Consider the following 22,680-nt stretch of genomic DNA (forward strand, 5'->3'; position numbering starts at 1 on the left):
GAGACTGATAGAATAAAAGAATATATTGAGGAGAATGGCAACACACACAAGGTTCAATGTTGGAGAGTTATGTATATGGAAAGGGAGAAAACTAGAATGAATCCTCCTGTGTTGGATTGGACTTGGAAGCTGAGAACTCACAGTTTTCACTATCTATCTGTATATAGATAGATAGACAGATAGATAGATAGATAGATGGATATAGCTAGATATAGAAATAAATATATATGTGGAGGGCCTAGAAGCAATGACATCCCAATGGTCATGAACACCCTAGCAGCCTCATCTAGGTTTCTAAATAGCATTCTCCACGAAAAGGAATTGGGGCTTCTTGGAGAAATGGCTAATTCCAGGGCTGGGGAAGGAAGATGCAAGATGAGCCTGGAATACCTTTTTGTACCCGACAATAAAGAAGTGTTCCAAGACTGATGGGGACACGTCAAAAGGATGCAGAAGCCAGCTTGAAGAAGGTCCCACTGGCCAAGTATAGGACAATTTAGGTATCAAAATAAATAATGATAGCAATGAATCATAACCCATTGAATAAAATAGGAATCAGTGAGTCTAAATTATTATAAATAAAACATGAATCAATGACAGGAGATGACACTTTCCTTTTGGTAGGATGCCAACTAATAAATGTAAAAGGAACGATGGAATTAGAAAACCACCATTTGGCAACCATCATAGTCATAATTAATTCAGCCAAGAAACGTCAATGGAGGCGAGAACTCAGGAGTGAACATTTGATGAGAAATGGGATATTTACAAAGTTTCAAAGGACCTTCCCACAAAAATCGTTTAATGACTATAGTGGGCTGAATGGTAGCCCCAAAATGATTATGTCTGCATCCTAATCTCTGGAACCTCTGACTGTTATCTTCCTGGGAAAAAGAATGTTTGTACATGTAATTTAAGAATCTTGAGCTGAGGAGATCAGCCTGGATAACCAGATGGGCTCTTAATCCAATAACTAGTGTCCTTTTAAGAGTAAGGTCAAGGGAGAAGTGATAGAAGAGGCAACGTGATCACAGGGGCAGAGATGGGAGGGATGCATGCAGCCACACGTCAAGGAATGCCGACAGTCAGCAGGAGCTGGGAGGGGGAAAGAACAGACTCTTCCCTAGACCCTCCAGAGGGAATGTGGGCTGCCTTACATCCTGATCTCAGACTCCTGGCCTCCAGAACGGAGAGTCCCTGATCCTATGGCCTGCCCTTCCCTCCTCATAAATTCCCATTTCGTTCACACAGTTTGAAGTGCACCCCCATTACTGCAGTCAGACTTCATGCAGGCATCCACCCAGGCAGTACTAACTACTGTCTGCCAGCCTCCTATCTTAACACTGGTCTTCAGCCCAGAGTGGCTGCCAGTGGCCACCACACCGTCGTGGTACCACAGAACACAACCCTGGGTCTTTTGGAGCACACCCTTTGTTGCCCTTATTTCCAATAAAGAAACAGTTAGCTTTTGAAAGTCTCTGGAAAAAAGTGAACCTTGCGGATAGGTGAAACTATTCTCTTATTTGTTTAGAAACCTGGATTCACTCTAATTTGTCCACCTTCCAACCTCAGCTTCATCCTGGCACTCGTTGCGATATACAAATAAGGACTAGAAAGCACGGATAAAAGGCCATGAGAATCAAAGAGCCTCCAAGTCTTTCTATTCGTATTTTAACACAGCCTGTTCTGTGCCCTTCAGCCCTTGTAGACGGTGTGTGGATTTTTCTAGACTTTTCCTCAATCTCCCATTCTTGTCCCTCCCCACAGGCTCATCTCAGAGGGATGGCCCAACTCCAGTCTTTCTCCCTGGGGTTATTTGAAGATCCTTGCACATTTTTTTCGGACACAGTCCCAGCTGTTTTCTCTTTCCCGTTCTCCTGTCTCTACCTTCTACCTTCTTCTCTGTCATCAGACTTTTCCCCTCTTGTGTACCCTCAGAGGAACGGGCCAGTCTTCTTGCATGTTTGCATTTAAGGGACTTCTCTTCTATTACACCCTGACTCTGCGGGGGAACAGATTCCAAGCACGCGTTCTCTGCGGTACCTAGGAGGCCCTCACGGACAGCTTGCCTGGTTAATACCGTTCCCTCTGCCTTGGAAGCCTCTTCTCTTTTGGTGCAAATCCTTTCCAGTCTTTAAGTGAGGCCCTTCCAAATAGTAAAACTTCTATCTCTGCCTGAAAGAGATGTCGCAGGCCTCTGACCACCTGATTTGCATACTTGCCTTCTACTTTGCATCAGAGTCTATAATTATGTTTTTTTCTTTCCTGGTCATTTGCAAACTTCTTGAGGACCAGAAAGAGTCTGGGCCTCTGAAACCAGTCTGGCTTTGAATCATGGGTCAGTCCCTTGCCTGTGTAGTTGTGTGACCTTGGACACGTTAGTTCACTTCTTTATACCTTAGTTTGCTCTTATGTTAAGTGGCGATAATAATATCACGTATAGGGGGACTTCCCTGGTGGCGCAGTGGTTAAGAATCCGCCTGCCAATGCAGGGGACATGGGTTTGAGCCCTGGTGCCACAACTACTGAAGCCCACACGCCTAGAGCCCGTGCTCCGCAAGAAGAGAAGCCACCGCCCTGAGAAGCCCGTGCTCCACAACGAAGAGTAGCCCCCGCTCTCGCCACAACTAGAGAAAGGAGAAATCCTGCGTGCAGCAAGGAAGATCCAATGTAGCCAAAAATAAATAAATATTTTAAAAAATATATCACTTATAGGATTTTTGCAAGAATTAAATTAAATACTTTTATACAGTGCTTAGAAGAATGCTAGACACATAGAGAATACTTAATATTAGCTGTTACTATTAATATTCTCCTTTGTGCATTGTTTATCTAGTGCTGTGTAACAAATTACCTCAGAATTTAGAAGCTGAGAACAATTATAAACATTTGTCATCTTTCATAGTTTCTGTGGGTCAGGACTTGAAGTGCAGCTTAGATGGGTGGTTCTGACTTGGGATCCCTTATAAGGTTGCAGTCCAGATGCCAGCTGGGGCTGCAGTCATCGGAAGGATTTCCTGGGACTGGAGGACCCACGTTAAAGCCATCAATCCTTTCCATTTGGGCGTTTTCACAGGGCTGCTCTGATGTTCTTGTGACATGGCAGCTGGCTTCCTCTAGAAAGAGCAATCCAAGTGCCCAGAGCAGAAGCCTCAGCACCTTTTATGACCTAGCCTCAGAAGGCAAGTACCATCCCTTCCGCCATGCTATTGTTCACACGGACCCGCTCTCCCTGATTCACCTGGGAGAAGACTACACTGGGGCATGAACCCCAGGAGGCTAGGATCTTCAGGGTCATTCGTGGAGGCTGGACGTCACATTTTATTCTGTTTTGCTCTAAGGGAGTTAGTACCAATAGGAGGCTCTAGCAATCGCAGACATTGGGAAGCATGCTGGCTAGAGAAGAATTCCAAGGAAGAAGGAAGAAATGAACCAAAGAAAATATTTCTTCAGCGTCATCCCTTGCTTCTTCTGCCCTTGCACTCTCAGCTTAAGCCAGACTGAACCTACCTGGCTCTTCTGTCTCATTTCAGCGCCCGTGCACCTAGTTCTTCTCTTTGAAAGCGTCTCCTCTCCACTTCACTTGGCTTCCTTCCTCTCAGAATTCAGCTCTCAAGCTTAAACGCTTCTACTTCCTCTAGGGAAACTTTCCCTCATTCCCTTCGGCTGACACTGCTGTGTGTACTTTGTCTCCTTCCATGGACCTTATCCAGTTTTTGGAAGTTGAGGCATCTCCAAGTGAGGAGAACAGCTGATGAAAAGGGACAGAGCAAGGTGGGAGAAATTAGCATGGTACGGTCTCTAACAGAAAGTTCCAGAAGAACTTTTGGCGATCATGGAATCTTCTCTCAGTGCAAAAGTCACTAGCCACATGGGCCTATTGAACACATGTAATGCGGCTAGTGTGACTGAGGAACTGAATTTCATTGACAAACTCAGGAACTGAATTTTTAATTTTATTTTTAATTAATTTAAATTTAAATACCCATACGTGGCTAGTGGCAACTGTATTGTCCTGCACAGGCCATACAGGAAGACACCTGCTTAAACAGAGTACTGGGTGGCAGAGAGAGTGGCGGCTAAGCTTTGCTGTGTAGAGGGTAGGCTCCTTCAGACTGGAAGGGACCATAATAAACTAAATCCAGGGCATTGAAAGTGTTGGCCCACTGTGATGATGCCACCCTAATACATCCCCTGCAAGGCTATTTGTAACTGAGCTGGATGCTTAGAACAGTGAAAGGGTCTCAAGATACTAGGGACTGGTTCTCTGATGGTAAAATCCAGAAAAGTATTTTTTTGCGGGGGGGGGGGTTGCCTACATCTGCCACCCAGGTTCAGGGTCAGAGCCACTATCTTTTAAGAGGGTCAACACTTGTGATGGCTGTGTCCAAATTTGCACCTTCTAACACCAGTCAAGAAATAGCTTTCTGTCCTCCCTTCCTCCCTCTCTCCCTTCCTTCCTTTCACAGATTTGTGTTAGACTTTGAGAAGAGAAGGTGGAACAGTGCAGTATCTTTTTCTTGAAAAGCTCACAGACATGAGAGGATAATAAAAATGTCCACACACTAGCTAGTTGCCAGATGTTCTGGGTTCTGCTGCCAGACTAGTTCTCCGTGCCTCAGCTATCCCATTTGTAAAATGTCAGGGCGGGAGAGCACTTCTGAGGTCTCTGCCCTCTGTAACTTCCTGGGTGCTTATGTAATGTAATCAAAATCATAATGATAATAAAAACAGCAGCCACATTAAGTGCTTAAGTTCCAGGCACCCTGTGCGCTCAGTGCTTCATCATCGCCGTTTCACTCAAGTCTCAGGGCTGTTTTACAAACTTCCATTTTGCGGATGAGGTAACTGAGGCTACCGGAGTTTAAGTACGTCCGACAGGGAGTAAACAGTTGAGTTGGGCTTTAAATCCAGCTGGTTCCATTGCCTAAGCTTTTCATCCCTTTGCTGTGTGCCTTGCTTCTCTTCAAGGGTGGGTCATCGACGAGCTTTGGATTGAGGCAAGGAGGTATTTTTGCTACGATTACTAGTAATAGTGAGTGCTTTTAAAATGCGTACTCTGACCACTAAGTGTACACACTCTCACCTGATTTTCGCAGCCACCTAATAGAGTGGTCCATACTAGTGCTTTCACCGTACAGATGGGGAAAGTGAGGCTCAGAGAGGCTCAGTAAATTGCTCAAGGTCACACAGCTAGCAAATGGCAAGGACTCACATCCAGGGGGTCTGCGTCCCACACCCCTGCCTAGACCACTCCGTCTTCAGGTCGGCGCAGGTAGCTAGGGCCATCCCGGGGGAGAGGCGGGGCTACCGCCCCTGCCGGGTCTGCGGGGGACTGCCAGGGGCCACACGCCTCACCGCGCACGCGCTCTCGGGTTCCGGGTCTGGGCGCGCCGCGGGCGCGAGGACGGCGGCGGGGAGCGTGCGCGCGATGATGTGCCGGGCGCCATGTTGGAGGGCTGGTGGTAGCGGCTCGGGGAGGTGCTCGCTCTCTCGGTCTCGCTCTCTCGCTCGCTTCCCCCGGCTCCCTTCGGTGCCCCCCCCGGTCGCCTGCGTGCCGGAGTGTGTGCAAGGGAGGGGGAGGGCGTCGGGGGGGTGGGGGGAGGCCTTCCAGTCCCCGGGAGATCCGCGGAAGGAGGCGGAGGCTGCGAGGGGCTCCGTGAAGCCATGGACGTCGAGAGGCTGCAGGAGGCGCTGAAAGGTGGGGGTAGCTGCCCCCTCTCCCTTCCTTCTCACCCTCCGTGGTCCTATCTCCCTTCGGGGCAAGTGGTTCCGCGGGGCCGGGCTGGGGGGGAGGGCGCGCTTCCCCGGCTCCCATCCCCCTCCCGCTTCCCCGGGGGCGGGGAGCCCCGTGGGCAGCTCCCTCCCGCCCTGCTCTGGGCTTTGTGTCGGCCGCCGGCGTCTGGGCTGGGGGAGGGGAGCCGGGAAGCTCTCGCGGGGGCCCCGGCCCCTCTCCCACTCCCGGGGCACGGGTCTTGGGCCCGCAGCGCCTTCCCAGGCTGGCTTCGTTCTCCATCAGGACCCCGCACGCCGGGCCACGGCGGGGAGAAGAAAAGTGAAAGGTTTGGGGGGGGGGGAGAGGGGGCGGCAAAGCAACTTTCAAGTGTCTCAAGGAGCCTTTTTCAGGGCTTCTGAAGTCATCTTTCCACGCGCCCTCATTCTCAGGTGGTCGCCTTCCCGGCTCTGAATTGCTCGCCTTCCAAGCAACAGGCTTGAGAACAGTGGTTCTCAAACTTGGGAGAGCATGATTTCAGCGTTCTGAGAATTAGGCTTTGATACCCAGGATCATTGGGGGACGGCTACGAGAGGGAGCTGGTGTTTTCTTAAAACGCAGATTTATGAACTTCACGTAAATAAACAGTCTGTGGGGTCGGGATCTGGAGTTTTTGTATTTTAGCCGGTCTCTGAGATGAATGTGGTCCTGGTGTTCCCCCGGACCACAGTTTGAGAAGCACTGCGTTAGGGCTGGTTTGTGGCGAAGTTGAGTGCCCCCTTTAGGAGGGCTCTCGTTACCTGTGAAGAGTGACATTTGAAATTGGAGAGTAAGAGGTGGATATTTCGTTGAGAGGCTTTTTTAAATTAAAAAAAATTTTTTTTAATTGCTGCTTAATATGAGGAAGGAGTGAGAGGAAAGTTTGTTGTTAGAAGGCATTGGAAATGGTTGGTGGACTTTTAGAAATACTAATAACTTTTCTTTCTTCCCTTATCTAGATTTTGAGAAGAGGGGGAAAAAGGAAGTTTGTCCGGTCCTGGATCAGTTTCTTTGTCATGTAGCCAAGACTGGAGAAACAATGTGAGTTGAAAACATGTAATCGTTGTTATAGATCTGTGTATCCTTCAGAATTGCTCAGGAAAGGGACAGAAGTGTATTTCAGAAGCAGTGAATACTCCATCTGTCTAAACTGCACAAGCTCCAGTAATTTAAAGCATTTACTAAGTGTATATGCTTTATTTACTTCATATGTGCTCTGTAACGAATTTTAGAGCTTTGTTAAGATTTTCTTTATGCTTTTGCGCATTTAGAATGTGTTAGTCTAGAAGAGCCAGAGAAAAAGAAGAATGCATATTCCATTATGGCTGTTTTTGGCCATAACAAACAGGCTTATTTCCCAAATTCTGTGGCTTTGATTCTGTTTCAGATTCTTTTATTGGTGGTATTTTCTCCTATTGTCCTGTATCCAACCTTTTGTTGTCATATTTATATATGTGGGTGCTTGAGGTGTCACTTATATTTATTCTCTTGAGCACTCTGGGTGATTATCTGACAAATTCCAGATGCTAATCTTGACTGTCCTGTAAACTTTCTAGGATAGCTAACTTGTTAACATACGCTCAGCATTTTATTAGGCTTGTTTGCAAATGCTGTGAATCTGAAACTTATACTATGAAGTTAGCACTGTTTTCAGAGGAACATTTCAGTTCATTGTTGTGTGTGTAGTTGTTTAGGAGTTGTTTTCACACTCAGGCTAACTTTATTTGTAGAGAGCAGTGCAGATTTGGTACCTTGTAGCCTTTGTGTAGGAGGCAGTGAACAGGAAGGGGAGAGGTTTTTTTGGGGGGTAGTTTTAAAAAATGGGCTTTCTTTTGGCTCCTCTACTTCATGTCTAGTTTTAAAATTCTTTTTGAGGCCTAATAAAAGAGTGTAAGCTTCAGCAAATGATGTATACTTTCTTTGGCTTTATTAGCAAATGTTCATTTCTCACAAGATTTGCTTATGGTTGCAGCGTAGCCTTCTAATAACTGGCCTGATTTTAGAAAGGGGAAAAAAAAAACCCTCTTTAATGGTCTTGCAGACGAGCTGGAACTCCCTGGTGCTTATTAAAATTACCAGTCACCTTAGGAATGTGACTGTGATGTGTTCAATCTTAAATTTCTATTTAGTGCTTTTAAAAAATAGAACCCTTCAGGAAAGAAAGGTAATTTTTGCCTTTGAATTATAGTCTCCTAGAACATCTTGATTTTAAAAACTTGATGCAGAATAATTTGTATTTATATTGATTGGTAGTTGGTCCGAACTAATACCTCTCTACAGTATCAAGAGGAAAAGCATTTTACTTCATAGTTTTGATAAACAAGATTATTTGGAGTTAAATACTTAACGCCTCTTACCAGGTGTGTACAGACTGCCATCCCTTTTTTTTGGTGTGTGCGGTACACGGGCCTCTCACAGGCTCCGGACGCGCAGGCTCAGCGGCCATGGCTCACGGGCACAGCCGCTCCGCAGCATGTGGGATCTTCCCGGACCGGGGCACGAACCCGCGTCCCCTGCATCGGCAGGCAGACTCTAAAGCACTGTGCCACCAGGGAAGCCCCTGCCGTCCCGTTTTGATAAAATACTTTGGCTGTAAATGTATAAACAGTTGAAAGTTTCTACAAGAAAGCTCTTTAATATCCTGTTTGACTGGATCACTAAGTGCCTAGGGAAATTCAACCTGATTTTTCTGGACAATTATTTGTCCTGAGAGAGGACTTAAAAAGGTCATCAGTTGTCCCATCCCTGTCCACCCCTCCAACCCCCCCAAATCTTTAGGTCTTTGTACATTTAGTGAGAGTATTTTGTATTAAAGTGATTGGTGGTGTTAGATTCTTTATGGAGTTTGGAAAATATTTTTTAATTTATGATTCAAACAGCTGGTGTTTTTACATTTAGCTTTATTTAGTCTTTTTTGGTTTTTTGTTTTTTTAAATCAATATGGGCATTCCGTAACTTTTTTTTTTTTTTGCGGTACGCGGGCCTCTCATGGTTGTGGCCTCCCCTTGCGGAGCACAGGATCCGGACGCGCAGGCTCAGCGGCCATGGCTCACGGGCCCAGCTGCTCCGCGGCATGAACCCGTGTCCCCTGCATTGGCAAGCAGACTCTCAACCACTGCGCCACCAGGGAAGCCCATGCCTTAACTTTTGATACTGAAATTTGCAGTTTCTGTCATCATTTATGGCTAAACTGAGCTTTGTCTAACTTCTAAGACTGTAAATACGAGAATGAAAATCTAAAAGGTAGCAGTTCAGATCTCTTTGATGTTTTAGGATGGATGAGTTTCTTAAGGTAAGAATTCCTGGATTTTTTTCCTCATTTCTGTTTTTAGAAAATAGCTTTACTTAATAATGCTTATTTTAAAAAACTTCAATTATTGATAACAGTAAGTTTAGTTTACTAAAAATATATAGTTTGGTAAATTTTGACACCTACACTCATGAAACTAACACCACACCCCAGATGGAGAATATATCCATTACTCGCAGAAGTTTTCTCGTTCCCTTTGTAATCTCCCCTCCCTGTGTGTGCTCTCCTCCCCTCAGGCAACTAAAGATCTGCTTTTTGTCACTGTAGATTAGTTAGCATGTTCTGGAATTTTATGTAAATGGAATCATACAGTATATTCTTTGTCTGCCTTTTTTTACTCCGCATAATTTGAGATTGATCCACGTTGTTCAGAAATCAACAATTCATTCCTTTTTATTTCTGAGTTGTATTCATTACATGGATATCCTACAGTTCTTGCTTCATTCACTGGTTGATGGGCATTTGGGTTATTTCCAGTTTTTTTAAAAAAATTTATTTATTTATTTTTGGCTGCATTGGGTCTTCATTGCTGCGCACAGGCATTCTCTAGTTGCGGTGACTTCATTGAGGTGCACAGACTTCTCATCACAGCGGCTTCTCTTGTTGCGGGGCATGGTCTCTAGGCGTGGGCTTCAGTAGTTGTGGCTCGTGGGCTCTAAGAGCGCAGGCTCAGTAGTTGTGGCGCATGGGCTTAGTTGCTCCACAGCATGTGGCATCTTCCCGGACCAGGGCTCCAACGTGTGTCCCGTGCATTGGCAGGTGGATTCTTAACCACTGTGCCACCCTGGAAGCCCCCGTTTTTTCTTTATTAAATAAAGCTACCGTGAACGTTTGTGTATGTGTCTTTGTATGCATTCTTTTTTTCTTGGGTAAAAATACATCCAGGAGCGGAATGGTTGGATCATATGGTACATGTATGTTTAACTTTAGAAACTACTGAACAGTTTTCTTGAGTGATTGTGCCAATTTGCTTTTCCACCAGTATCATGGGAGTTGAGATCAGTTTCTCCATATCCTTTCCAACACAGTACGGTCGATCTTTCTCACATTAGATATTCTAATAGGTGCCTATTGTATAGTGGTTTTAATTCGTATTTGCCTAATGACTAATGATGTTGAGCATGTTTTCATCTATTTATTTGCTGTTTGTATATCTCCTTTAGTAAATTGATTCTTCGCATTTTTGCCCATGTTAAAATGGGGTTTGTTTGATTTGTTATTGGGTTTTGAGAGTTCCTTATATGTTATGGATACAAATTCTTTATTAATGTGGTTTACAAATACTTGCTACCACTGTGTGGCTTGTCGTTTTATTCTCTTAACAGTGTCTTTTAAAGTGAAATTTTAAATTTAATTCCATTTTGATTTTTCAAAATTTCCTCTTTTGAAGGATTCTTACTGCATTGTGTGTTGTGATCATTTGTTCTTGTGTGCTTTTTAGTTTAGTCTTTATTTCCTGAAGTAATTCTTTTCTCATTCTTTGCTGTATTCTATTGCTTCATTTTCTGAGTTTCTCTAATTCTGACTTGTATCATTTTTCTCAATATGTTTAGCTCATTTTGAAAATAGTATAAGGTTGTGATCTGTTTCTGAGCAAGTCTTTCTAGCTTCCCTTTGCTGTCTTGAGGGATGTTATTTTGCTCCTTATTCTCCTTTTTTCTTACAACAATTTCATATTAGATTTGACCTTGATATTTTTCTGTTTTGCATTTTTATGTGAAAATAGTTTTTCTGCACTTTGAGGAGGAGGCATGGTTCAGAGTAGCTGTCCTTAACTTCACAGAGTTTGCTCATTATTTTTGTGAAGTATTAGAATATGGAGTGTTCTTTCTGAAATTTCTAGGCTCTGTTCTATCAATACTTTTATTTGGACCTTGTCTTTCCTTCGTCTCTCTTGTCTCTTTCTCTTGTCTTTGGGGTCTCCTCTGGATGGGAGGTCTGGTGGGTCACTTTCAAGAGCTCATGAAGCAAGACTTTGTCCCTTTCAGCCCTTACTGGAGGTCCTTTCTCTTCACTTATTACTGTGAGTGGGCAAAACCTGTCTCAGTTTCAGCTACTGTTCTCACATTGACCTGCCATGATTTCTTGTGAACACCTGTTGGCAATTTTGTGGTTCTCCTGTTTGTAGGCCCTTCCGGTTCACTACGACTTCTGTTTTCTCTTGTACAGATTCTGATAATGATACTGGTCATGTGACCATAAGTTTTTCCTCATTAACTTACATTTTGGGGTTTGTGAGGTAACCTTGTCAGGGAGTTTTGTTGTAAATGTTTTTGCTTATTGGTTTTGGGTTTGCTGTTAGTTACGTTTGACATAAGAGGTTTTGGAGAGATGAAAAATTGTAGCACCTCTGCCATCCTCTCAGAGTTACACTATTTAGGAGAACTTTTTCTTTTTTTTTTTTTAATTTATTTTTGGCTGCCTTGGGTCTTCATTGCTGCATGCAGGCTTTCTCTAGTTGTGGCGAGCAGGGCTACTCTTTGTTGTGGTGCGCAGGCTTCTCATTGCAGTGGCTTCTCTTGCTGTGGAGTACAGGCTCTAGGCGCGCGGGCTTCAGTAGTTGTGGCGCACGGGCTTAGTTGCTCTGTGACATGTGGGATCTTCCCCGACCAGGGCTCGAATCCGTGTCCCGTGCATTGGCAGGCAGACTGTTAACCACTGCGCCACCAGGGAAGTCCCTAAGAGAACTTTTTAAGTCAGTCCCTGTTAAGTTAGTTTCCTCATCTATAAAAGGGAATAGTAATAGTACCTCATAGCATGAGTACATAATACACGGAAATACACTGCTTCATAAACAGTGTTAACATTATTTATTTACTCAATAAATAGTAGTTGTTATCGTGTTGATAATGCTTATATTGAGTCTACTTTTTTTCCCTCCCTGCAGTTTCAAACTCTTTGTGTTCAGCAATTTTGAAATACTACTAAGAAAATAAAAGTTACTTAAAAAGTAGTAGTAATCAACAACTGAGATCTGCATTACTATAAATAAAATCTCCTTAAGTCCATGTGACTGTTAGATCCTTCTTCTGTGGCTTTCTTCAGGGAGGGAATTTTGTTTTGTCTAACATAGTATCAAACGCTTGAACATTATTTCTAAAATGTCAGTTTCACATACTACCTTTGGGATTTTTTGCCACATCCTTGTAGCATCTGTACAATTATTTACTGAATGTTCTTTCTGAGGTCAGCTTACTTTTCTTCAGATTTTTTTAAGATGGAAGAATACTACAGATAGAGATTAAGCCCTCATTTGACCCCTCCCCAGAAGTATAATCAACATGTTAATTTCTTCCTCTTAGTCTTGTGAGAAGTAAGGAGGTCTGAAACCAGTGGTTTGTTGCATTAGTTATATTTTTCTGTCATTTTAAAATCTGTAAATACTAAAATATTAATTAATATGAATTACCCATGTGCCACCTAAATTCCTATCATGTACCATTATCACAGTGGTACACAGGAAGCACAGTAGGTTTTCAGTAGGTATTAGTTAAATGTTGCCCTTTTGCATCTAAATATTTTAGTAACTGCAGTGATTAAATAGGAACATGAAGAAAATTGTAGTTTTCATTTGTTTCATCACATCAAACCTGTAAATCTGATGTGTCATATACGCTGTACAAAATCTACTGCGTGATGCACTGGAAGCTAGATGTGTCAACACAGTTTTCTGACTGGAATTAACTTCAAATCGTCAATCTTTCTGGTGTGCAGTTGAGTTCATATTTTCCATGTTCAGTCCAGTTTTTATTAGTAGTTGGCTAGTCCTCTAATTTCATGAGAATTAGCGTGTGGTAACGTCATTCTGGGAAGGAGCATGGCTTGATTCTGAAATTAGCTTGTCAGAATTAGCTGTGTGAATTAGGGCAAATAATTTGTGAGCTTGTTTCCTCACTTCAGAGATGGGGTTTATACCATGAGGTTGCCTCAGCTTGTGTGAGGAATTGAATAAATGAAAATATGTAGCTATAGATACTAAAATTTGGGAGAGGGTAAAAGTTAGAATTGTCTGTGCGTTGGGCATAAATAGAGTGCACTTGGCTCATGAAACAAGTGTGAGGTACTTAATCTTGTGGAAAGAGCTCTGGTTGGAGAGTCACGAGAGCACAAGACAGACCTGGGTTTGAATTCCCAGCTCTACCACTTAGTTACTCTGTCACCAAGGCCAACTTCTCTGTGCCTTAATTTCCTTATCGTAAGATATGGGAAATAAAGTAAATCCATCTCAAGGGATGTTATGGGAATTCACTGAGTTCTTACTTTATGAGTGCTTAACGCTGTGACTAGTGCATAGTGACAACTCCCTCCTCCCCATAGCTACTATTTTAGTCTCCAGTAAGTCACTTAAATTACTGTGGGCCACACTTCCCTCAGGTACTGAATGAGGAGCTTATAAAAGATGATTTCCAAGTTTCCTTCCATTTCAGAAGCCTGTGGGAGTCTGTGTTGTGGCAGTAGTTACCAGGGGTGGTATTGCAGTAACAGTGGTAAAGGGTGGGGCACAGGCACAGTGGTTGTCATTAAATGTCTGCTGAAGGTGAAGGTGTTATCTCTTGGGAGTATGTTACATAGGTTAGTGGTTTGGAGACAGTAAAAAAATTGAGAATCACTTGGATGAGAGAGACCAGTCAGTGTTACCACTAACTCATGAGAGCCACAGAGCGGTTCCCAGAGTGTGTGTTTTAGTGTTACCTACATGTGTGCCTTTTTATCTATATCCAGAGAGCCTCTTTGTGCCTGCCAATAAATTGGAGTTCATAAAGCTTATGGACTATTACTGGAAGCCTGTCACCAACTTCATGTGGCTTCAGAACATCTTATTAGTAAGAAGATGAGGAATTTATGGTCCAGATTTACAGTCGTTTCCCTCTGTTCTGTGGACTGTAGGTCTTTTACCTTTCTGATATGGGAGTTTATTATTGGGGGGCTGGGGGGGTGAGTGAGTGTGTGTGTATGTTTGTGTCTGTCTACCTAAATCAGTATGATAGCAAAAAAACTTAAATCACTTACTAAAACAGAGTATAGACAGTTGAAGGGGAGAACGTTGACTGTTATTTCATTTAATACATATGCCTGTGAAAGCATTGTACTTTAAAATACCTGATGAATGTGAGAAATGTGTTTTAGATCTTCATTTTTGCTAGGCCTTCGTATGTGTTCAGTTGCTCATCTTTGTTCTCTCTGGTTTCACCCACAGCGATCCTTTTCGTGTATCAGGCTGCCTGGGTTTGGCACTCCTTGTAACCACCCTCCAAACTCCATTCCTACCAAAATAGATTGAATATTATTGAGAACGTACACCATTGACTGTAAAGTGTACAAGAGCTAATTTAAGTCTCAATAAAAATGTAAAATAATAGTAATAGTGACCCATTGCTTTTAAAAAATGTGCCATATATGTGGTAGTTCAAGTAGAGCTTTTTTGTTACCACTTACCAGTTTGACTTTGTTGGGGGGGGGCGAGGGAGATAGCTTTATTGTAGTGAAGACACACTTGGAGCTGTGTATGTCAAGGTATCTCTTGTCTCTCTGCTTACAATCTGCTTGACTCTAGGTTAGCAGGCTGTCCTGGTTAAAATTCTAGTTTCATTGTAACCTACTTGAATGACCATGATGGAACAAGTTAGTCACCTACGCCCTCTTTTCCTCTGTTCCCCAGCTGAAAATATGAATAACAACACTTAGGTTGCAGAGTTTTTGTGAAATAGCAGGCATTCAACAAATCTTAGATGCCTTGTTTATATGCTGTGATGTAAAACATAAAAATTCATAGTAAAAATAACACGTATTTGATACCAGTGTTGATACTTAAAAGTTTTTGCAGCTTACTGAAATGAAATCCTAAGAATGAAAACATACTGACGAGTAACAGTGATCTGTTTTCAGGTCCAAGACTTCCCTAATCTCATCAAGTTTCTTTATACTTGTGACTGAGCTAGCTGTTCCTTTTACTTGCCAAAACTTTACTTCAGCTGTTATCGTTTCCTTCTTTCCTGTAGCCAGGTCTGACTTAGATGTGCATACCTGTACTTGTGCATACCTGTACTTGTACTATCTCCCTATGATTTGTCTGGGCTCCCTTCAGGGGGTGGAGCCTCTTGAGTATTTTGACTCTTTAAATCTTATTCTCCTAATGTTATTTTTTGTAGTATGTGGTGCTTGTGAGTACTCCTACCTAGTTAGAGTCTTTGATTGATTTTAAAGTGGTGAATCAGAAATCTTTAAGGGACTAGGATTTTCACATAAGAACTTCTGTTTTGGGTTATCAGGTTTTTTTCTTCCTAAAAGGCAAACTTTTAATGAACATTTCTTTTGTGCCAGAAACTATCAGATGTTTCATATGCCTACCCTAATTTAATCTTCACTAGTACTCTTTGAAGTAGGTGTCTCCTTTTTAAAAATAAGGATACTGAGGCTTGCAGAACTTAAATAATTTTGATTGTGCAGCTGGTGAGTGACAGAATTGGGATTTAAACTCAGCCATTCTGACTTCAGATTCTCCCATAACCAGTACTTTATACCACTTCTCACTTGTTCATTTGTCTTCTCACATCTTTCCTGTTTACTGTAGCTATCTTAGAATCCTTACGAAACTACTTAGAATTTGAAGCTATGCATTTGGTAGGAATCTATTACCACTGTTATTTTGTAAATTCTAAGACTTTCATGCTGCTTACCTAAGCCAGATCCCACATACCTGGCCACCCCTCCTTTCCTTGTGCTACGGTATAATGTGACCTTCTAGGCACTGACACCACAGGTGGTTTCCTGGGGGAGGGATTGTGGCAAGTATGGGGAGGTGGGGTGTGGTGGTTTGTGGTTTAAGAAAAACTATGTTAGGGGATATTTATTGAAAGGGTCAGTAGGGTAGGTGAGTTGATGTACCCTAACATTTGTGATTTTGATCATTTTCTGGTGACCCCCAATGCTGAAACCTTTCAGTAATTGTAATTTTGCAGTATACATATGAAGCATATAGGTGATGAACTGATGTATGTATCTTAGGTAGAATGTGTAAGCCTCTTTAATACATGCATCTTGGATTTGTTATTCTGTCACCCCCAAATCTTACCTTTGCAGTATTGGGAGATAGGTTGATAATATTTACAGGTGATGAAACAAGAAACTACATATTATAGAAGGATTTGAAATTTGAGATACGTAAGAGGTCTTACAGGTGTATTGGTAATTTTTGCACTGTTGTGTACTGCTGGGAAGGCGGGTGAGGTAGCTTTTTTATTAACAACAAAATATTTCTATTCAGAATTGTTTGTGCTAAAGTGAATTTAGTATTTCTGGAGATAGTTTTATTCTGGTCTTATTTTAGGGATATTATTCATGAGGACTCCAGGGTAACTTTTGAGATTGTGGGTATTTTTTTTCTCAAAGTGGTTCTTTAAGTGGAGACTAGTCTGCCTTTTCTAGGGCCTTTGCACATTAAGAGTACTTCTGCAAGGAGTAATCTTAAATGGGGATAGAATGTGGCCTGGTTTTCTTTTTTCCCCAGTGAAGACTGTTGGTGAACCATGGGTTTTCCTGTTAATCTGTTGTAAGACAAGTTGTCTTTCTCTTGCTCCTGTATAGCTATTAATACCTCTCTAATCTTGTCCTAACTGTTCATACTAGAGGGTTCATGGGGATAATACCTTGTTACCTTGTCATCCACTTTTCTTGTAAATATTGTCTGTGGCATTTGATTTTGCTATCTTAGTTGCTGTAGCATATGGCAGAAGTGAATGCCACAGCTAGGATTTGGCCACTTTAAAAAATTCCAAAATATTGATATTAGGTGAGTATATGGACAGGTGGTAAATATAAATGCAGAACTTTCAGTGTTTCTGAAAGTATCTTAAATATGGAGAATATCATATATATGCTTTCAAAATTCACATCTCCATATTGGTTAACAAGAAGTTTGGTGAGAATAATTGCATTTTGAGTTCAATGGATCACATAAATTAAATAATTATTATTGTGCCCATAATATGAAAAAACTCATGTACAAAGATTATGGAAATTAATACTCCTTTAGATAAGCCTGTCTAGTTTTAAAAGTTTTTTATTACAAAGTACTCACAGGAAAAAAGAAAAATCAAACTAGACTGTTGTTAACCTGTTTCGTGTGTATTCTTAATAGAATTTTTCTATGCATATATGTGTATATATGTTAATTCTTTTAAAAAATATTATATCATACTTCTGCAATTTGTGTATGTCTTATTGAAGCACATCATTTTTGGGGTTGCATAGTATTCCATCATTTTGTCTGTATTGTAATTCATTTAACCTGTCCACTTTGATGGTCTTAAAGATTGTTTACAGTTAAAACAATGCTTAAGTGAGCATAATTATGTTGGCACAGATGCACGAATGGGATTTATGGGTTGGACTTTATGTGCATTATTATCTGGCCTTCAGAAATCTTTTTGTTTCAACATATGCCTATAGAAACAGTGTATCAAAGTTACCTGTCCAGTATCAGTACTGAACATTATTAGGCTTTTAAGTCTGAAAATCAGATAGATGAAAAATGGTATCTCATTTTAATTTGCTTTTTTAAATTTTATGCCAGCATCTTTCCATTTGTTTATTGCTATTTGTAGTTTTCTGTCTCCCTCATTTATTAAGCTATGATTTGTTTCTTAATTTTTTTGGCTAGATTTTTATTGATAAAATAATAGAGTACCTTGATAAAGTTAACTTCTAAATAAGTTATACTTTTGTTGTGTTAGGAATAATTTGAGTTTAAGACAGTCTCAAGGACTTTGACTGGTGGCACAGTGGTTAAGAATTCACCTGCCAGTGCAGGGAACACGGGTTCGATCCCTGGTCCGGGAAGATCCCACATGCTGCGGAGCAAGTAAGCCCACAAGCCGAAACTACTGAGCCCGCGTGCCTAGAGCCCGTGCTCCGCAACAAGAGAAGCTACCACAATGAGAAGCCTGCGCACCGCAAGGAAGAGTAGCCCCCGCTCGCCGCTACTAGAGGAAGCCCGCGCACAGCAACAAAGACCCAACACAGCCAAAAATAAAATTAAATTAAAAAAAAATTCTCATTCTAAAAAGAAAAAGACAGTCTGAAGCAGCAAGTTGTTTAAAAAGGATGGTCTAGACATTATAGCAAAGGATAGTCTTTGTTATCATGGGTGGGTTGAATTGTTATTTCTGGCATGTATCTGTCTTTTTATTCACATTCCAAAGACAGGTAGGCATATTTATCAGTAAAGGAAACTTCAAATACAAAGTATGAGCAATGTCTTTCATTTTTATGACTGTATTTGAAATTTTGTCCTGGTAAATCCCCCCCCCCCCCACACACACATGTGGTCCTGGTCTATTTATTTGTAAATAGGCCAAAACAACCAGTTAGTTTGAGAGAAAAAAAAACAAAACTACATTCTGTCCTTAGGTTGGCTGAATACTGAGAACACGCTGAGATCTCAAAAGTGTCATAAAGTCCTAGTCAAGCAGAAGAAATGAAAATACTACCCCAAAAAAGGGACGTATCTTAAGATTGTTTCCTACTATCTTAAAATTAGTTTTGAATAAATACACACTTTTATTTAAATGTACGTAAAATACTAATGGTGTCTAAGTAAAAGTAATTGAAGATGTGTGAGATTTTTGAGATGTGGGATTTTTCTTCAAATTTGCATTTAATTCTGTAATATTTATTTCACTTTCTGTTTCAATAATTCTTAACAGTTGTTCTCAACCAGGGGTGACAACGTCTGGAGACATTTTTGGTTGTTACAAGTGGGGGACGCAACTGGCATATAGTGTGAAGCCAAGAATGCTACATTGCACAGGGTAACACCCAACAACAAAGCGTTATCAGACCCAGAATCTCAGTGCTGAGGTTGAAAGATTCTGCTTCATAGGAAAAAGCATACGTTAATCTTTAAAAAGTGTCTAATAGTTTTGTTCTGTGACCTGTGAAATAAAAATAGTGATGGGTATTATAAGACCATCAAGGTCTTTAACCAAGGCTTCTAGTTTTATTGATACCTTTCAGGCTTCTATTTGACAAACTTAGAAAAGTCTGATTTTGGGAAATAAATACTACTTATTGAAGATTTGATAGTTTAATTAAAGTGTTGTCTTTCCTGACTTTCAGTTAAGATGAAAGTCCCAAATGTTTTGCCTTTTATCTGATCAGATATTGTCTAGAACTCTTTCTGCTTGCTGGTCATACTGACAACGCTTTTGACGTTAGATATGTGGCAATTCTGTGATACCACCTGAGTCTCCGACAATTCAGTAGTGCCATTTTCTACTTGGAGTTAGCATCAGATCTCACATGTTAAGGGCTTAGTCCCACAATACTGCCACCTACCTATCTCCTTCAGACACCAGTCAGAAGTCCAGGCTGTTATACCTGTGTTTCTGACCAGCAGGCTAAAAATTAGAGGGTTCTATGACCCCTTCCTCAGGTTCTGTTAATTTGCTAGAGTGGCTCGCAAAACTCAGGAAGTTTACTATCTAGATTATTCGTTTATTAATATTGCACAGGATGTTAAAGGTTATGAAGGAGTAGCCAGATGAAGAGATACATAGGGGGAGGTCCAGAAGGGTCCTGAGCACAGATGCCTGTGGAGTTTGCGTGCACCACCCTCCCGGCAGGTGGATACATTCTTGCTCACCAACCCAGAACCTCTCTGATCCCCATAGTTGATAGATGTCTATGGAGGCTTCATCAGGTGGGCATAATCGATGATTAATTCCACTTTTAGCCCCTCTCCAAAGAATGACAGTGGGAAGTGCGGTTGAAAGTACCAAGCTTCTAATCATGACTCCATCTTTCTGGTGACCAGCCCCCATCTAGGAGCCTACCAAGAGTCAGAGTTGCCTCGTTAGAATAAAAGACATTTCTATCACCCAGGAAATTCCAAGGGATTTAGTAGCTCTGTGTCAGGAACTGGGGCCAGAGACTAAATTTTACAACAGAAGATTCTCTTAGCACCTTTATTTTCAAGGGTTTTAGGAACTCTGTTAGGATCTGGGAGCAGACAGCAGTATGCATAGTTCCTTTTTTTTTTTAAACATCTTTATTGGAGTATAATTGCTTTTCAATGGTGTGTTAGTTTCTGCTGTATAACAAAGTGAATCAGTTATACATATGTTCCCATATCTCTTCCCTCTTGCGTCTCCCTCCCACCCTCCCTATCCCACCCCTCTAGGTGGTCACAAAGCACCAAGCTGATCTCCCTGTGCTATGCGGCTGCTTCCCACTAGCTATCTCTTTTACGTTTGGTAGTGTATATATGTCCACGCCACTCTCTCTCTTTGTCACAGCTTACCCTTCCCCCTCCCCATATCCTCAAGTCCATTCTCTAGTAGGTCTGTGTCTTTATTCCCATCTTGCCCCTAGGTTCTTCATGACTTTTTTTTCTCTTAGATTCCATATATATGTGTTAGCATACGGTATTTGTTTTTCTCTTTCTGACTTACTTCACTCTGTATGACAGACTCTAGGTCCATCCACCTCACTACAAATATAGCTCAATAACGTTTCTTTTTATGGCTGAGTAATATTCCATTGTATATTTGTGCCACATCTTCTTTATCCATTCATCTGATGGTGGACACTTAGGTTGCTTCCATCTCCTGGCTATTGTAAATAGAGCTGCAATGAACATTTTGGTACATGACTCTTTTTGAATGATGGTTTTCTCGGGATATATGCCCGGTAGTGGGATTGCTTGGTTGTTTGGTAGTTCTATTTGTAGTTCTTTTAAGGAACCTCCATACTGTTCTCCATAGTGGCTGTATCAATTTACATTCCCACCAACAGTGCAAGAGTGTTCCCTTTTCTCCACACCCTCTCCAGCATTTATTGTTTCTAGATTTTTTGATGATGGCCACTCTGACCGGTGTGAGATGATGTCTCATTGTAGTTTTGATTTGCACATAGTTCTTATTACTGCACAAATATGTCCATTAGCTTCATTGGACCATTCTTATATGTGTAGGGGAGAGAGAGAACCTTGAATTTCTCACTTCGTTGGTGGATTGCTAGCTTTGTGTCTTAATTAACTGCTCTGCATATACCTAATCTGTAATTACCCATGAACTCTGCTGACTGATAGCCTGGCAGCTATGTGTATCTCACAAAGTCACAGATTACTACACACCTGGTCAGTACACCAATGGGACATTAGTGGCAGCAGTGTTGACCACTTCTCCCAGCTCCAAAGGAGTTAGCAGCCATAGCCACCCGCTGCATACTGTCTTTGAAAGGGAAGGGTTAAGTTGAGCCTGGAACAGGTGAGAAAGATTTCTGTCATTTTTCAGATTTAACTGTGTTAAAGTGAGGACTCTCTTCATTACTCATGCATTTCAAAAACAGTCTGACAAGGTGAGAGAAATTGGAGGTACAAAGTAGAGAGGTCTACCAAACCTGCATATTTTAATGTAATTATTATTATTTTAAAATTTATTTATTTTGGCTGGATTGGGTCTTCATTGCTGCACACGGGCCCTCTCTAGTTGCGGGGAGCAGGGGCCACTCTTAGCTGTGTTGTGGGAGCCTCTCATTGCAGTGGCCTCTCTTGCTGTGGAGCACGGGTTCTAGGCACGTGGGCTCAGTAGTTGTGGCACACTGGCTTAGGTGCTCCGCGGCATGTGGGATCTTCCCAGAAGAGGGCTCGAACCCGTGTCCCCTGCATCGGCAGGCAAATTCTTAGCCACTGCGCCACCAGGCAAGTCCCTAGTGTAATTATTAATAATACTTCATTAAATATGATACACATGGTAAACTGGGCAGAACACCAGGTGTAGACTAGGACTGTTCTAACTAGGATGTATTGTCTCTCTGTTTCCTTTGAATTCTCCCTTGTATAGCATTACTAGTTTGTATCATTCATTCTTATACTTTTATCCTATTAGTTAGGCAAATACTGTTTTATTCTTTATACTGGTTTCTTGATCTGGGCTTTTTTTACCTCTCCAATTTGTCTCTTGCCACTGTATGTAACTTTGCCAAGTGACTTGCAGTTCACTGAGTATGCAGTGCTCTGTTTTGCTAGTATTAAATTCTAATAGCATCTGTTTTTTAAAAAAATTTATTTATTTATTTTTGGCTGCGTTGGGTCCTCGTTGCTGCACGCGGGCCCTTTCTAGCTGCGGCAAGCAGGGGCCACCCCTCGCTGCGGTGCGCGGACCTCTCACCGCAGTGGCCTGTCCTTGTTGTGGAGCAGGGGCTCTAGGCTCCCGGACTTCAGTAGTTGTGGCGAAAGGGCTCAGCTGCTCCCCGGCACGTGGGATCCTCCCGGACCAGGACCCTAACCCATGTCCCCTGCATTAGCAGGCGGACTCCCAGCCACTGCGCCACCGGGGAAGTCCCTCTAATAGCATCTTTCTGTTTGTTGCCTCTGACATTCTTCCTCATGGGATAACTTCAACTTGTCTTTTAAGACTGTTCAGACAGCTCCATTCAAATACATACAGATCACCTGAGAAGCTCTCTTGGATTTCCTTTTCTCCATAGAAACTACCATATTTATGACATGCATTGATCATATTTTCTGTTAGTCTGTTTCCACTTGTGGTTCTGTAGGCTTTGAGCGCGCTGAAATTGCCTCGCTTAAAACGTGTCGCAGAGTTAGGAGCTGGATTAA

General features: G+C 42.0%; 1 protein-coding gene across 3 annotated transcripts in view; it reads left to right on the forward strand.

Annotated features, from left to right (window-relative positions):
• The window catches only part of PPP4R2 (protein phosphatase 4 regulatory subunit 2), a 151,937-nt gene that overhangs the window by 94,594 nt on the left and 34,663 nt on the right, over positions 1–22,680 (forward strand). Inside the window, exons 1-2 of one of the 3 annotated variants that reach the window (XM_033865287.2) lie at positions 5,437–5,701; positions 6,712–6,793. In XM_033865287.2, the coding sequence (XP_033721178.1) occupies positions 5,668–5,701; positions 6,712–6,793 (116 nt within the window). In that variant the 5' untranslated portion in view covers positions 5,437–5,667. The other 2 variants (XM_033865289.2, XM_073787569.1) reach the window with 2 other exon arrangements.

The sequence above is a fragment of the Tursiops truncatus genome, chromosome 10 (genome assembly GCF_011762595.2).
Source record: "Tursiops truncatus isolate mTurTru1 chromosome 10, mTurTru1.mat.Y, whole genome shotgun sequence".
Classification (NCBI taxonomy): domain Eukaryota; kingdom Metazoa; phylum Chordata; class Mammalia; order Artiodactyla; family Delphinidae; genus Tursiops; species Tursiops truncatus.